Source organism: Corythoichthys intestinalis, chromosome 3, assembly GCF_030265065.1.
Source record: "Corythoichthys intestinalis isolate RoL2023-P3 chromosome 3, ASM3026506v1, whole genome shotgun sequence".
Taxonomy (NCBI): Eukaryota; Metazoa; Chordata; class Actinopteri; order Syngnathiformes; family Syngnathidae; genus Corythoichthys; species Corythoichthys intestinalis.
The window spans coordinates 47307924-47325108 of NC_080397.1; the positions used below are offsets into that span (position 1 = coordinate 47307924).

Here is a 17185-nt window from a genome sequence, read left to right on the forward strand (position 1 = left end):
AAGTTGCTGTGGCAACGCCAAGCTATTACGCGATTGGTTACCCTGGTTTCTTTTGGTTCTTGAATTGGACTACCTGATTGGTCCACTTATTTATGCATCATTCACCCGGGAAGTGGCATCAGAAAATAAGTCATTTTACAAAACACGCTGTCAACACAGCAAAGAAGGTGCGTGTATTTGAAATCCTTGAGGTTTTGGGAACACAATCAATTTCACATAGGGATTTTAGATGATGAAAAAAACACTTTAACATTGGTCAAAAAAGTAAAGTGAAAGTATTTCAAGTGTATTTCTATTCTGGAAAATTAAACTGGCATTTATTTTCAATCATATCTACTGTATCTTATTTTGAATTTGTAACTAAATCCTGTTTTTTTTTTTTTTTTTTTTTGTATTAAAAGACGTCCCCCCCCCCCCCCCCCCCCCCCCCGCTTCGAATCCTGTGGCTTCTAGTCCAGCGCGGTTCATATATGGATTTTTCCATGCTGATGAGCTGCATATCTTTTGGTATAAATATATAAGATAAAACAAGTCGATACTTGTGTCTAATATAATATATGAACAAATGCTGTTTTTCTTGTGGAATTTGTGGGTGCGGCTCCTAGCGAAGTGGATCCTATAGTCCAAAAATGACAGTAATTACCTAGGGAATGCCACTTTCGAATCGACATGCACTCCATGCCCCGGTGTGGCATAAATGGAGGAATGCTAGCTATTTTCACCACTTAAAATTATTAGATATTGCCTGAAAATAACAAATCAAGTGTGGATAGATACACATGCTCCTATACCGAAATGAGCTTGTCTTCTGCCATTGGCGCAATCGGTTTCACTCCATTTTCACCTTGAATTTGTGAGTCCAAAATCTTCTAAAAATCCTCAGAAAATGAACTACAGCTGCTGTGTGTTCTGTGTTAAGGAGAGTTTTTAAACGTCAAGAACTTCAGGTCCAGAACTATGCGTACTCACATCTTTTTCTTCATAGTTACAGCAGGCCTTTATTCATATTAAAAGACAATTAAATGTCGCTACTTTTTTGCTTGGATTTAAGCTTGTAGTTATTTCCTTTCAAACAGTTGGGAAATCAAGCATTTTGTCAAAGTGATGAGCAACAGGTCTCTGCATGTAAAAATGAAACTTCTAGGAGAAATCATCAAGGTTAAAACAAAGGTAATGTCAGAAGTTAATGTGTCAACCAGGCAATCCATTAATTTGAGTTTGTGTGCGTGGTGGGGTTGGGGGGGTGGGGTTTGTCAGATCCCTGTGGAGACAGAAGAGGAGGTAGAGGAAATCAAGGGAGTGGCTTGTTTGTACTATGTGGCGTGGGGGGTGGGGGGGTTACGTGTTTGTGCACATGGCAGCTTTTGTGTGTAATGAGGTAACAGGCGTCCTGACTCCAAAGGGTTAAAAGAGAGAGAGAGAGAGAGAGAGAGAGAGAGAGAGAGAGAGAGAGAGAGAGAGAGAGAGAGAGAGAGAGAGAGTGAGGGAGGCGGTCGCTTAAGAGGTAAATGTCAGTCCTCTTTTCCTCCAGATGTGTCACACGCCAAGTGCTCCACAGGCTAGCCTCGTCCCCCCATCCTATCCCAGTGGCGCAGAAAAGACTAGATAACTTAACGCATACTATCAATACTCCCCCTGTCACTCATTATCTGACTGAAGAATGGAACATTTTCACCCATCTGGTTATGTTTCAGGTTTGTGAACGATTTTATTGACTGTAACTTTCTTGGCAATTTAACTGTAGTAGATGAAACCTTTTTTGATGCATGGGATCAAGCTGTCTTCCTACAAACACACTGCAAATCATTTTCGTGACACGGGCTGTCTCTGAGGGTTTGCATGCCATACAAGACAGGTGCTCTGAACCAGATATCCATAGATCAAGCCAGATTTGTGAGCTTTAAAGTTGAGTGAAAGTGCAACATTATTTGAAAGCTTTTGTCTTGCAGCTGGAATTGACAAGTGAATAGCAATGGATTTAAGAAATGTTTGTATAAATGTATATTTCTATAGAAATGTTCATGTCAAATCATTCATGCTTTTTTTTTTTTTTTTTTTTTTAATACTAAGGGCTAGAGGCGTGCGAAATTTCCGACTCTTAGATTATTCGTGATTGGGCGTGGAAGATTCGAGAACGATTCACAAACTTTCAAATTCCGATTATTGAATTATACCAGGTAAAGCGGAAGTAAAACAGTCAGCGCGGTCTTTGGGACGCAATGAGGAACGGACCGAGAGTAAATATCATGTTCAACTCATGCCGCTAGATTAAAAAAAAAAAAAAAAAAAAAAAAAAAAAACCTGACTACGGCCGACAGCCGCTACAAACAACGCCCGGTTGCTAGTTGCTACAAACAAACGGCTACAGTAGATATCATATATATGTAGAACTAGATGCAAAATGACAGAGGACGGCTGTGTTAGAACATTTATTATTGAACAGAGATGCGAAATGACGGGCTTGTCGGGGTTAGTAAACAGCCGCCATCTTAAAGCAGTAGACTTTGCTAGAAGGCTCTGTTGTAGCGAATCTAATTAACTTTTTATCTAAAATACTCCTAAATCGGCAAAATCGTGTCTTGAATCTATCTTTAAATGATGAAACAGTTTTAAAACTTGTCAAAAGTAGACAGAAGGGAAATTATGAAATAACGGGAGCAACTTTAACAACTGTAACGGTTGATTTACAACAATAAATTGAATGTAGTTTAAAGCTGCTGATACAGAATGGGGACTGGAATATTTTATTTACTGTTATTTTTGTATATTTGTTTACTCTTATATGTTAACTTGATACTGAAATAGTAGTTTGGTTTAGCCTGAGAGGATTTTTGAACAATTTTGGAACTAATGTACAAAACATTAAAAAAAAAAAAAAAAAAAAAAGGAGGGGGGTGCATCAATAATTGTTTTATAATCGAATCGGAGCCTCTGAATCGTAATCGAATCGTTAGGTGCCCAAAGATTCCCAGCTCTACTAAGGGCATATCTAACATTTGATTGTTATTGCTGGTTAGAATGTGTTTTGTGTATTCTCTTGTGATATTTTAGAATGCTTCAAAATATTGAGAAAAGGCAAATATATTGTAATTCAAAATTTTCAACAAAACCCATTACAGCGCTTAATTGTGTCATTTCAAGCTACAAAGTAGAATACAGGTAGTCACAGGGTTACGAACAAGTTCCGTTCCTATGCTGGCGATGTAACCTGAATTTCTGTGTGAGCCGGAATTGACCTTTTAAATACCCCTAAATCTCTAACTATCCAAAAAGTCCAAAATATTGTATTTTGTTTAATGATGGAGTTGGGCACTGCCCTCTGATGGCAGCGTTGGGTCCGGCTGGACTGTCGCCTTGTATTCTGAGGAGCAGACTCATCTGTCATGAATAAAGTACAGCTCTTGTATGGCCTACATAAGGCTGTAAGTTGTTTCAGCTAATCTGTTTGTATAACCATTTGTAATTCAAAGCTACAGTTTGTATAGTTGTGTGAGCGATTTGCTATGAGAATTGTAAATTTGTTAGCATTCATAGCATTTAAGGTAGCGGACTTTGTTAGGCAAATTAGGCTTATTTAATCTACTGAATTTACATCTTGATCAGACTAGATGAACGTTTGAACACCAATTGTTTTGTGTCAAGTGCTTTATTTTTTAAAATGCATGTCATTTTGAACATAAGTGTACCTATGTGTTACAGCTTTACAAATTGTCAAAAGTAAAGGAAGTAAAACGCTTCAAAAACCACAATTGCCTTGTTTGCCGTATGTCAAGATGAACAACTTCACGTTTAGTGAGGACAGAACACGTCATATTAATAAAATTAAATGAAAAAATAAGATACTGTGAGGTACAATAAGGTACTGTTTACGCAAAGGAAAAAAGAAAAAACGACTTGGAGACAAAATGGTGAACGGGACTCCGGCCTGGTAAAGTTAAAATCATGTAAGTCGAGTACGTCATATCGCGGGGACTACCTGTATGTCAATTTTAGTGCTGCAACAATTAACTCGAGTAATTCGATCAGAAAAAAGCTTCGAATCGAATTTTGCTGCTTCAAGTATTTGTTTAGAGTGGCGTTGTAATGGTTTGTTTTGAAAGTGTTTGCATTTCGTTTTATTGATTTGTGTCGATACACTGCCCTTTATTGGCAACAATGAATGTGATATAACTCATTTAACATGGCTGAATCCAGCTGCTCCCTGTTAAGACCAACATAAGGTAAGTTTTTGAGCTATTATGTTTTTTAAAATGCATTCATAATTTAGTTTGTCGGAATATTCAGCTGTTTTTTTGTAGGAATATGTGTCTGAACGATTTGTTAAGAGCATTGTCAAAAAATCTAACCATTTTATAGTATTTAAGCTCGCAAACATTTGCTATCCAAGTTAGCTAATTGTTCGTTTCTGTGTTCGTGTCCTTTGAAAGTACAATCTTGGCAAGCCTTTGTTTTACATCTCCTAAAATTGATTCTCCAACGCAATAAATGTTCTTAATCCGAATACTCAATCATTCATATTAACTAGTTGATTGATTAATCAACAACTAAAATAATCGATAGCTGCAGCCCTAGTCAATTTTAAGAAATACAAATTACGTTATGCTTTTTTTGTGTTTTGACTAGGGCTGTCAAAATTATCGCGTTAACGCGCGGTAATTAATTTTTTAAATTAATCACGTTAAAATATTTGACGCAATTAACGCACATGTCCCGCTCAGACAGTATTCTGCCTTTTGGTAAGTTTACAGCAAGGTTTTTTGTGCTGTCTAACAGCGAACTCTTGTGGTCGCTTTGCGACATGGTTTATTGCTTTCTTGCCAGTTCAATATGGCTGCACGACGTCTCGGGCTGACGCCTACATTGTAATGTTGTGCTTATATGATCCTTGGACAAGATTTGTCCGTAAGTACGGTTGTTGTAAAGAATGTACATATTATGTTAGTAAGCGAAATGTTATATTTTTTGTATGAGACACTTTTTGTTTATGTTTAGTGAACCTGTATAGCGTGCTAAGCTAACGTTGTTGCTAATGCAATGCTTGTGTACTTTTTTTTTGTAGTTTCACTACGGTCTAAAGAGGACAGTGGTTTGAGGCCATTTTATTAATAAATCAGATGAAAAAGGGAGAAGTCTGATTATTAAAGCGTCGTTCACTAGCTGTCTAGCTTTGGAAAAAGTAGACGCTTCAGAGTGAGGACAGCATAGACAGATTTAAATGACAGTAGAGTGAAATGCCCACTACAGTCCTTATGTACCGTATGTTGAATGTATATATCCATCTTGTGTCTTATCTTTCCATTCCAACAAATTATTTTACAGAATATATATATAATTTACATAAAAATATGGCATATTTTATAGATGGTTTGAATTGCGATTAGTTACGATTAATTAATTTTTAAGCTGTAATTAACTTGATTAAAAATTTTAATCGTTTGACAGCCCTAGTTTTGACTAGTGTAAGAGTCGAGTAAGAACTACTGTCAGAGTCCTTGTATAATAAATTGCATTTTATTTTTACCAATATCATTATGTATGTGTTTGTATTTTGTTATCAAAGTTGGCTTATTACTATTATTTTTAAACATGAAAAAAATGTAAGATAAAGTTAGGAACCTCTTGAATCATAAATTCCCATCATAAAATGTGCTTTGAAAAGAAACTCAATCCAAGAAAAAAAAAAAAGTAATCGGAATGAATTTCCTTTGTGGGTTCCGTCATCCCAGACTGATGTAGACATGATTGCTACTGTAGCTTTGACTTTGGAAGTGGGCCGAGTATGTGGAGGCAGTCATGGAAAAGCCACCAGGTTTCGACTCTCTTCCACATGGTGGCATGGAACGCTAATGCAAATTCCATAGCAAAGGAGAGCACTTAAACCTAGTTTATTAATCCGTATGTCTGAAGCGCATGATGGAAAAGGTGCTGGCCACCATTCAGGCTGCACTGTTGTTAGTATGTTAGTTCAGAAGACTACAGATGGCCTACGCCTTGCTGTGGTCACACAAGAGGACAGTCCTCATATTTGTGGTCATGGCTATGAGCTTATGTAATTATAGTCTTAACACAAACATGCTCTTGCGGCCAAGTTAGGAAAGGTCTTCAAAGAAGCTGGGTATCGGGTCGGTGTCACTGTTGACTCTTTCAGGTCTCAGCTGTCTGATACAGTTGGAAGCCGCTAATAACAGCATATTGACTAGCAGCAGGTTGCCATCTCTATGTACTTTTTTTTTCTCTCTCTCTGTGAAACATGTTCCCAGTGGTTAAGTAGGAGCTGTGAACTGATGGCTGTCACTGCTTTCTGGAAACAACAGGCAGGCGCGGAAATGCTCTTTCTCTCTAATTGTGTTTATAGCTCAAACACCATTATTTCCCCTTGCGACTCCTGTGTAAGTCCATTTAAACAGAAGACGCCCTTTGTATGTAACCTTAACCGTTATGGCTTGCCAATGGCTCGAGTCTATTGTGCTAAATAGGGCAGAAAAAAAAAACGTTTGTGTTCTTCCAAGCTCATCAACCACTGCAACAACCCATTAAGGGAGCATTCGGCAGAATTTAAACTCTTTGCTGCAGTCCACTTATCTTCCTTAGTCACTAGTGGCTATTGTCTTGAAAAGTTTGAAAGAGTTTAAGTAAGGCAATATGCTTGGTCACTTGAGATTTTTGTTCCACAAGTGGAGGAGGTGAAATGGAAAAAATGACATGGGAGCATCTTCTTTACCCATTTACTTGGCCACAATATTCCTTTCACTTCTTTCAGAAGTCTCACACAAATTGATCAGAAAAAGTTGAGTTAATCAACGCATTATGATCCTGTGTATGATGTCCATAACCTACTTATGGTGGGCAAGTCAACATAATTGAATGGATCTGCGCTGTGTTCTATAAAATTGTCTTTTTTTTGCGGTGTCTGGCCGGTCTTTGTGTTCTGATCATAAAACGAGTTAAAGTCCATTGTAAATGCATGGAATAGTATAATATTTTGGCAGTCTATGGCATAGTTTCTTGTATCAGAGAATTGAAATGTATTTTTAGAAGATCTTTTATATACTAGTCCTTCTCAAAAAAATAGCATAATGTGATAAAGTTCATTATTTTCTGTAATGTACCGATAAACGATAGACTTTAATATATTTTAGATTCATTACACACAACTGAAGTAGTTCAAGCCTTTTGTTGTTTTAATATTGATGATTTTTGCAAAAAAGTCAAGAAAACCCCCCAAATCCCTATTTTAAAAAATTAGCATATTTCATCCGACCAATACAAAAGTGTTTTTTAATACAAAAAAAGTCAACTTTCAATTAATTATATCAGCTATGCACTCAATACTTGGTCGGGAATCCTTTTACAGAAATGACTGCTTCAATGCGGCGTGGCATGGAGGCAATCAGCTTCTGGCACTGCTAAGGTGTTATGGAGGCCCAGGATGCTTTGATAGCGGGCTTAAGCTCATCCACAGTGTTGGGTCTGGTGTCTCTCAACTTCCTCTTCACAATTTCCCACAGATTCTCTTTGGGGTTCAGGTCATGAGAGTTGGCAGGCCAAATTAGCACAGTAATGCCATGGTCAGTAAACCATTTACCAGTGGTTTTGGCACTGCGAGCAGGTGCCAGGTCGTGCTGAAAAATGAAATCTTCATCTCCATGGAAGCATGAAGTGCTCCAAAATCCCGTGATAGCTAGCTGCATTGACCCTGCCCTTGATAAAACACAGTAGATCAACACCAGCAGCTGACATGGCACCCCAGACCCTCACTGACTGTGGGTACTTGAGACTGGACTTCAGGCATTTTGGCATTTCCTTCTCCCCAGGTTTCCTCCAAACTCTGGCACCTTGATTTCCGAATGACATGCAACATTTGCTTTCATCTGAAAAAAGTACTTTGGATCACTGAGCAGTCCAGTGCTGCTTCTCTGTAGCCCAGGTCAGGCGCTTCTGCCGCCGTTTCAGGTTCAAAAGTGGCTTGACCTGGGGAATGCGGCACCTGTAGCCCATTTCCAGCACACGCCTGTGCACGGTGGCTCTGGACTCAGTCCACTGTTTTTGCAGGTCCCCCAAGGTCTGGAATCTGCCCTTCTCCACAATGTTTCTCAGGGTGCGGTCACCTCTTCTGGTTGTGCAGCGTTTGCTGCCACACTTTTTCCTTCCCACTGAGGTGCTTTGATACAGCACTCTGGGAACAGCCTATTCGCGCAGAAATTTCTTTCTGTGTCTTAGCCTCTTGCTTGAGGGTGTCAATGATGGCCTTCTGGAGAGCAGTCAGGTTGGCAGTCTTGCCAATGGTTGCAGTTTTGAGTAATGAACCAGGCTGGGAATTTTTAAAAGCCTCAGCAATCTTTCGCAGGGGTTTTGAGTTAATTCATTGATTCAGATGATTAGGTTAGTAGCTTCTTTAGAGCTACTAACCGTTTTTCATGATATGCTAATTTTTTGAGATAGGGATTTTGGTTTTTTTCTTGACTTTTTTTTTTTTTTTTTTTGCCAAAATCATGAATATTAAAACAATAAAAAGGTTGAACTACTTCAGTTGTGTGTAATGAATCTAAAATATATAAAAGTCTAATGTTTATCAGTACATTACAGAAAATATATAACTTTATCACAATATGCTAATTTTTTGAGAAGGACTAGTATGTATACATAATATATATACTAGTGACTCAGATCGGATTTGAAATGGTCCACTTCTATGCGACTTGTCCCGTTCAGACCGTCAAGTTAATACCTTACTCGAGTCGAAAAAAAAAACCCACGACTGGTGGTTCCGGTGGGAGCCTGCTTCTTAACTCATGCACTTCTCACTTTGGAACTGTAAATATCTTTCACCCTGGCACTTACATACTCATACATTTCTCCGGGGAGAGTCGGGACGGGGCCATACAGTCCCGGCCCGGCTCCCCCCTGTTTTTTATGCATCACACACCAAGGTTATGGGATGGTTGGGACCTGTTTGGGGGAGGGGGGGGTGCCTCACGGTTACCTCCTCAAGACAGGCCCCGCCATCACACACATCATACTCCACAGGAGAGCTCCGGCAAAGGGCGGTGGGACGGGCGGCTGGGTAGAAATTCCGTGCTGCGGTCCCACTGCCCCAAGCCAAGCTCTCCTATTGTAATGCATACATAGCACTACCCTCCCCTCACAATCCGATCACGATGCTGGGTGCCGACTGCCAGCCGGGAACCTGGCAGCCACAGTAATAGGGTGGTAGGTGGGTCCCACATTTTTCCCTGTGGCGTGGCTCCTGGGGCGTGGCCTCCCCTCTGCTGGGCTGCTGGCCGCGGGAGTGGGTGAAGGTCGGGGCGCTGCCCTGCGGCGGCTTCTCGGCATTCTCCCGCCTCTGCCTTCCCCTCTCTTCTCTGACTGGGTATCCCCCCTGTGTTCTGTCGCGGGTCGCTGGCTGGGCGCCGGTGTACTGGCTGGGTGTTGCCTGCTCCAGCGGGGGACCCTGCCCTGCCCTGGGGAGGTGGGGTTGGTGGTGCGTCCCCTCTTGCCATCCGTGAAGGCCGGTTGATGGGTTCGTGGGTGGCCCGGGGGACCAACCTGGATCCCGGGGGGGGGGGACGATGGCTCCTTTGCTGGGCTGCGGGAGGAGAGATGGGCTGGGCTGATTTTCAGTTACTTCCAGTTGATTTTGGGGTATTTTATGGGTCACTTCCTGTTTATTTTGAGTTACAGAACAGGAAGTGACCTAGGAATCACCCAAATGAATAGGCAGTGACTCAAACTCAACAGGAAATGACCTGTAAATGCCCTGAAAATCGGACAGAATGACTGTGAAGGCTCTGGTTTCGAATGAACGAAAGTTCCCAGTCTAAATGGATTCGGCGTTGTGCACCGTCAATGCAGCCTTAGAGTTAACTGAGAGACTATTATGGTGAAATATTTTGGTAGCAACTTGTTGGTTCCTTTTTATTTTTTTAATTAGACATTGACACCTTTTAAATACGATATCTCGATTCGTGGCAAGAGCATATCGATCACCTTTTGTGATACAAAGTATCACGATATATCACCATTTCGACATTTTGTCACACCCCTAGTGGATTTGCAAAAAAACAAGTTACAAGCTACAAGTTTGAGAACCCTCTACTACACCTTCTGGTATCTTTTTTTCCCCCTTACAATTTGATCACAATTTCAACCACAAATGTTTCTTTATCTCGTTAGTCATGCTATTATTTTGAATGAACATGCCTGTACTTGGAGGAGTCTTTTACTGATGCAATCGATGGGCCTGCTGAGTTTATCAAGGTCTAGCCTAGATGTCTTACTGTGGTGTATTTGTTCGGCTATACATTTTTGTCACTTCTGTCATTTTCTTCAGTCCTGTGCCGCACCCCTCGCCCCCACTTCTAAAATACAGGAGCCACTCATTGGAGTTACTGTTTAGACTTAAAGCAACACAAGATCAACCTATATAAAATATTTTCATAACATTTGTGATATGTCGACTGAGAACTAGTTGAATGACACCTCTTTTCTTGAGGGGGTCTGTATTGCTTTCACCGGAACTACTTAAGTTTGAGGAGGGTGGCAGGAACCCTGCCACACAAACAAAACTATAGGCATATGTAACGTCCCCCTTGCCCCATTTATTATAAAGACGCAAGTCGATGCGTACGCTTTCGTGCGAACCCGTTAAAGTTCATCATTCAGAGTAGTGTATTTTTGCAGTTTTACAGGAGGTAATCATGAGAAGAGCAAATAAAGTTGGGCAACTGATTAGACAGTTTTGGGTCATCATTGAATGATTATGATGTGTCTGTCTTTATTCATGGCCTCTGGCTACGAAATGAAACTTATGTACTTTTCCGTCCAACAAAGTATGTTGCACAGCATGGCTGAGTCTCCCAACAGAACAATTGACCTCTAACAACCATCTTCAGCTGACCTCAGTGGTTTTACCTTATATGTGTATTTTTTGCTCTTTATTTCACAGCGGAGAGAGCAAGATTGTGATCAAGACCACATCAAATCTCAGATCCGGGAGTTGCGTGGGCAGCAAACAAACCAAAGCCGAGAGTTACAGAGACTAGGTGAGAACCACTTCTCCATAAATAAGGCACACCCTGACACTTGGAGTCATTTTCCGCACCTCACACGTCTGTTGTTGTTACCATACAAAAAGCTTGTTTAGGCTGTAAACATTCACCTGAAGGTCAGATTTGGATGACTCTGAGGTATACACTGACCAAGTCTATGCAATGAAACTGGCTGCACAACGCCAGCTAAATACAACTTCCTCTCAAGCGCTTGTTAAAACAGCCGGGCAAAGGAGCTTTTCTTCTGAGGTGGCAAGCAGAAAGTCGTATTGGTTCAGACTCTTTAAGAGTCTTTTATGTAGCTTTATTAACTGTTCAGAGGTGCTCAAGCCACCGGCTTAAAGTTGAGTGTGAAGAATTTTCATTAACCATTGAGGCCATTAATAAAACTGCATGAGTGCCAGCCTTAAAGACTCATTGGATGGAATATTGTTTGCTTGTTACTGTACAGTGGTACCTCTACATACGAAGTTAATCCGTTCCAGGACCTTGTTTGTAAGTCGAAATGGTCGTATGTCGAGCAGGATTTTCCAATAGGAATACATTATAATTCCATTAATTCGTTCCACAGCTCAAAAACCTACATTAAATCCCTAATAAATACTGCTGGTACTATTACAAATTGCAATTACAGATAGCAAAACAAATAAATTATAAATAAAAATCGGAATAATATAATAAAAATAATAAAAATAATTCCTGTATTAATGTAATGAATCGGGTTATAATGTGGCGGACGTTTTATGTGCTACCTGAACGCACCGCGGGGCTGACGTGCCAGAGACAGAGACTGGTGAGCTTGAGAGTTTCACTTTCACTTTTAATGTTTTCTTGAGAACACCATCAATTGCAGCACACAGTAGGTGTTTTGTCTTGAATAAGTTGTGAAATAAATGATAAAAACGTGGCGAATCTGGCAATTTATATGGAGATGTTACCACAATAAGAATTGTCAGCTTAATTTATAAAGACTGGCGAACGATGGTCGGAGGAGGACTGTGGAGATTTATTGTTTAGCCATTTCACGGATGCCCAGCCCACGCTCATATTTTTCAATCATTTGCATTTTCATTTAAAAGGTAAGCGTCAACTTTTTCCTTGTTTCACCACTTGTACCAACCTTTTTTTGAAACCTGTGTCGATTTGTCACACAAGAAAATCCGTCGTGCATTCGTCTGCGGTGCTGCCATGTCGTCGCATTTCGAGCTTTTCGTCGGATGTAGAAACAAATGGCGAGTCAAATTTTACGTCGGATGTCGAAAAGATCGTGTGTCGAAGCGATCGTATGTCGAGGTACCACTGTATTCACATTTGACAAATGTCATTAAAAACCCTTTATTGCCAAATGTATCCCATTTGATACACCTAAAATTTCATGATTTTGAGACTGATTCGGAATTTGACATTTCTTTTTGGGGAAAAAAAACAAAAACGATGGATGCAAGTCAACACATGCATCTGCAGGTTCCATGAGAAAAAAAAACAGGATTTAGCGAGGGTTATAGATATTAGAGCACTTATTACACTTATTCATTTTGACTTTTCTTTTTACAAATTCGAATGATATGTTTCATTAGGACCTTTTTTTCTCTCCAAATTTTGGGATTCTCTGATAATTGCTTCATGTTGCAGGTATTTAAGGATTAACTCTTTAATCATCCTTGAGCGATGACACAAGTGGCCGTTCCTGTAGGCATGTGCCGGTATAAGATTCTGACTGTATGATAACCTTGAGCAAAAATATCGCAGTTTCACGGTATCATGGTATTGCAATTATCGCCCTAACATGTATTTTAGATGCATGGGGTTAAAAAAAAAAAATCAATTGAACAAGATTTTTTTTTTCCAGAACATATTTGTCAATTAAAACATCAACATGAAAAATAATAAAATAAAAAAAAAACAAATATTTATTATTATTATTTTTTTAATAAACGGAACTTGGACTAAACCCGCAGCCACAGCTCAAGTTACTTAACATTATTTAAAACAAGAACACAAATAATTATTTTTCATAAAAAAGTAAACAATTCTAAATGAAAGTAGAAAAAAATATTTTGCAGGCACGTCAACATTTTAGAGACTTGCTCATTTTCTCCATATTTCTCACTCAGTCCAAGTTATGATGGAGGAATGTGAGCTTGTTCACCTTTTCTGGGTTAAGTTTGGAGCGGTGAGGTGAGATGTGTCCACTACTACTATTTATATAAATTAGTTGAATGTTAATGGAGAGCGAAAGACGGCGCTTGTGTATGACTCGTATCATTATTTACACATCATACACATCCATATAAGCTCAAGGCTGGACTACTGCAATGCACTTTATGTTGGCCTCCCAAAGTCCTCAATTTCTCGTATGCAACTTGTTCAAAATGCTGCTGCTCGATTTTTAACAGGTACACCTAGATGTGAGCATATTACCCCCGTGCTATCATCACTCCACTGGCTTCCACTCCATTTTAGAATTGATTTCAAACTTTCACTGTTTGTTTTTAATTCTATTCATGGCCAGGCTCCATCTTATTTATCGGAAATTTTAACCTTCTGTAACTCTGGCAGGACTCTTTGCTCGACCAGCCAGCTTCTTTTACATGTTCCGAGGTCTTGCGGTGCTGCCCCCAGGCTGTGGAATAGCCTTCCCCCTGAAATCCGCACCACTACGGATTTAGGTCTTTTTAAGTCTCTGTTAAAAACACACCTTTTTAGACTGTCCTTTTAAACAGATTAGGATAGCCTGGTTTTACTTGCTTAAGGGTTTTCAATGTTTTTGGATTTTATCGGTTTTATTGTTTTATTTGCTGGACTTTTATCGCGATGCGCTGTCTTCTTTTAATTTTTTTTTCTTAATGTCATTGTATAATATTTTCCTTCCTTTTATTTATCTTGAGCCATGTTTTGTTGTAAAGCACTTTGAGGGCATTTCGGGTTTTGTAAAGAGCTATTTAAATAAATTTGATTTGATTTTTTTAAAAAAATTTGAACCACCCTCTCTCTCAACACAGAAAGTCACCAGAGAGAAAAAAAACGCCACAGGCTGTGTTATGAAAATGTTATTTTGAATAGATGTTTACAATGGTGGAAGAATTAGTTGCCAACAGTTCTGGATTGTGCGGGACAACCTGCAATATAGGAAGTTCCGATTGGTTCCTTTGGTGGCGGTACCAATCGGCATGTCCTACTACTCTCTCTCAAGAAATTAGCATATTGTGATAAAGTTCATTATTTTCTGTAATGTACTGATAAACATTAGACTTTCATATATTTTAGATGCATTACACACAACTGAAATAGTTCAAGCCTTTTTTTGTTTTAATATTGATGATTTTGGGAAAAAAAATCAAGAAAAACAAAAAAAAAAATCCATCTAAAAAAATTAGCATATTTCGACATAAAAGTTTTTTTAATACAATAAAAGTCAACATTCAATTAATTACTATATTCCGGGTTGTTCCGCACAATCCGGGATTGTTGGCAAGTACCCTATGGTGGAAGATTTGAGAAAAGATGGCTAATGGTAGAGAGGAACACGGTTAGCCATTTTGGCATGCTAACTAGCCACATTATCTGCCTCGTTAACAAGCTTATGCCATAGTATTTGTTTTACCATTGCTAGACACACTAACGCTAGCGAGAACTCTCGTAGCTGGTGGGAAATGTAAATGACAGTGTTTACTTACTTTAAATTTTGTATAAAGTGACGGATGATGGTCACATAAATGTGAGATCGTGTTTGAGGTGTTGCCATCCACCCTCACCCTCCGCAAGCAAATCTTGCACGTCGGCTGTCCTTCCTCCTCTAAGCCATGGCCGTCTGCTTCTTTTCAGTAGCCAAAGTACTCCCATACAAGCAATTTTTTTTGGGGGGTGGAGGGGGTGCCTCACCACCTTCAGCCATTGTGTCAGCGCCAGTCTATAGCGCAGAGTAGGGTCACTGATGGACATAGCAACTTTCAGGGAAATTCAGTTTTGAACTCCAAGACCAGTGTCACCTCGATAGCTCAATGAGAGAAATGAATCAGACCCAGCCAAGGATTGCCTGCTTCGAAGACTTTTATATAAAAACTTGATATATATCAAGAATACAATGGTGTGATCCGGCAAGGAGCCTTGAACACGCTAGGATACACAAGTCAAGGGGTTTACATATGCTTGTTGAAAGGGTGTTGGTTACTATGAAAACGATACCTACTATGAAAGCAAAAACGAAACTTATTACAGCCCACCTCTGGTGATTTTTAGCTGAAAAACATTGTGAATTACGTTCTTGGGAACTTAGCCATAGATGGCACGAAAAGGGAGTAAAATCTGATAAGACGGTCGACAGAAACTCTTTATATTATGTTAAAAAAAATACTAGGGCTGTCAAAATTATCGCGTTAACGGGCGTTAATTAATTTTTTGGATTAATCATGTTAAAATATTTGACGCATTTAACGCACATGCCCCGCTCAAACAAATTAAAATGACAGCAAAGTGTCATTTCCACTTGTTACTTGTTTTTTTTTTTTAGTGTTTTGCCGACCTCTGCTGGCGCTTGGGTGCGACTGATTTTATGGGTTTCAGCACCATAATTATTATTGACATCAACAACGTCGAGCTACTAGTTTATTTCTTGATTGAAAATTTTACAAACTTTATTAAAACGAAAACATTAAGAGGGGTTTTAATAGAAAATTTCTATAACTTGTACTAACATTTATCTTTTAAGAACTACAAGTCTTTCTATCCATGGATCGCTTTAACAGAATGTTAATAATGTTAATAATTGTTGATTTATTGTTATAATAAACAAATACAATACTTACGTGCAGTATGTTGAATGTATATATCAGTCTTGTGTCTTATCTTTCCATTCCAACAATAATTTACAAAAAAATATGGCATATTTTATAGATGGTTTGAATTGAAATTAATCACAATTAATTAATTTTTAAGCTGTGATTAACTCGATTAAAAATTTTAATCATTTGACACCCCTAAAAAATACATGTGCAGCACAAGAACATAGATGAATACAGTCTAACAAATGAATATAGTATCACAACAGTTATGTTTTATAAGCATCAGTAAAATTTCTTTCACAGCAACAACCGGAGGGGGAGGGGTGAGCGCTCCCGCTCCAGTTTTTGCTGCATTTTTAGAACATAAAAAATAGCTACTCCCGTACTACGGTATGAAGGAAAATTTTTGTGGTTTTGAAACCGTGACGTTTTGATACTACGGTAAACCTTGAAACCGGTAACCGGCACATGCCTACATTCCTATTTAGTTAAAACATATTCTGTAGTACGAATGCAATTGTGTTTGTTTTTATCCATGAGTCCGTCTCATGGTTCCGGACTTTGGCAATGTGTTTTGGGAACCAACAGAGGCAATCACGAAAGCCACACCTTGGCTAAATAAAGCTGATACCAGAACAGAACCCATGTTTTTTTTGATGTGGCACAACAAATCTCCGAATGTTTCTTTTTAATCCTAACTTACAATTTAAGACAGGGTGAAGCTTGTGTCAACAAAAAAAGACCACCAGTGAAAAGTACTTGTCAACAAAGACAGAACATTATGTGGTTGGGATAGGAGTGAGTAGGCAGCATGAGCTGGTGGTTTTTTGAGTGGCTAGTGCTTTTTTTAGGGTAAAAGTATGTGAAAATGAAAGATGGGCCTGTAAAAAAGCACATTCTTTGTCATTGTCAACATTGCTAAAAACATTCTCATGCGTCTTTGAGTAAAAAAAAAAAGAAAGTTCTGTATTTATAGCCTTTAACTATATGATCACATGTTCAGCAGTATTGCATTATAAAGCAACTGTTTTGCCAGGGCTATGATTTTGAAAATGAAATGTTTGTATAAACTCTATGGGGAGCATTGTATCCTTTTCTGACAAGACCACTGGAGTGTTCTGCCCACCTTGGAATTGCTGAAAAATAGTATTGATACTTATAGAGCTGCGGGAATAGCTGAAAACAATGCAACCCTTCAAATACAGTATGTACACTCCTCTATTTCTTGCCTGTTTCCCCTCTTTGTATTGTTATAAAATAGCTATAGTGGCCAGAGCACCGCTTCTTCTTTCATAATGGTGCCATTTTGTTTTTGATTAAATAAAAAAATTAAAAATACAGTACGATATAATTGGG

General features: G+C 39.0%; 1 protein-coding gene across 8 annotated transcripts in view; it reads left to right on the plus strand.

Annotated features, from left to right (window-relative positions):
* The window catches only part of smtnb (smoothelin b), a 128941-nt gene that overhangs the window by 63253 nt on the left and 48503 nt on the right, over positions 1-17185 (plus strand). For 7 of the 8 annotated variants that reach the window (XM_057830838.1, XM_057830839.1, XM_057830842.1 and 4 more), the window contains one exon: positions 10946-11042. In XM_057830838.1, the coding sequence (XP_057686821.1) occupies positions 10946-11042 (97 nt within the window). Of the gene's footprint in view, positions 1-1543; positions 1695-10945; positions 11043-17185 lie in introns of those variants that run through there. The other variant, XM_057830845.1, reaches the window with a different exon arrangement.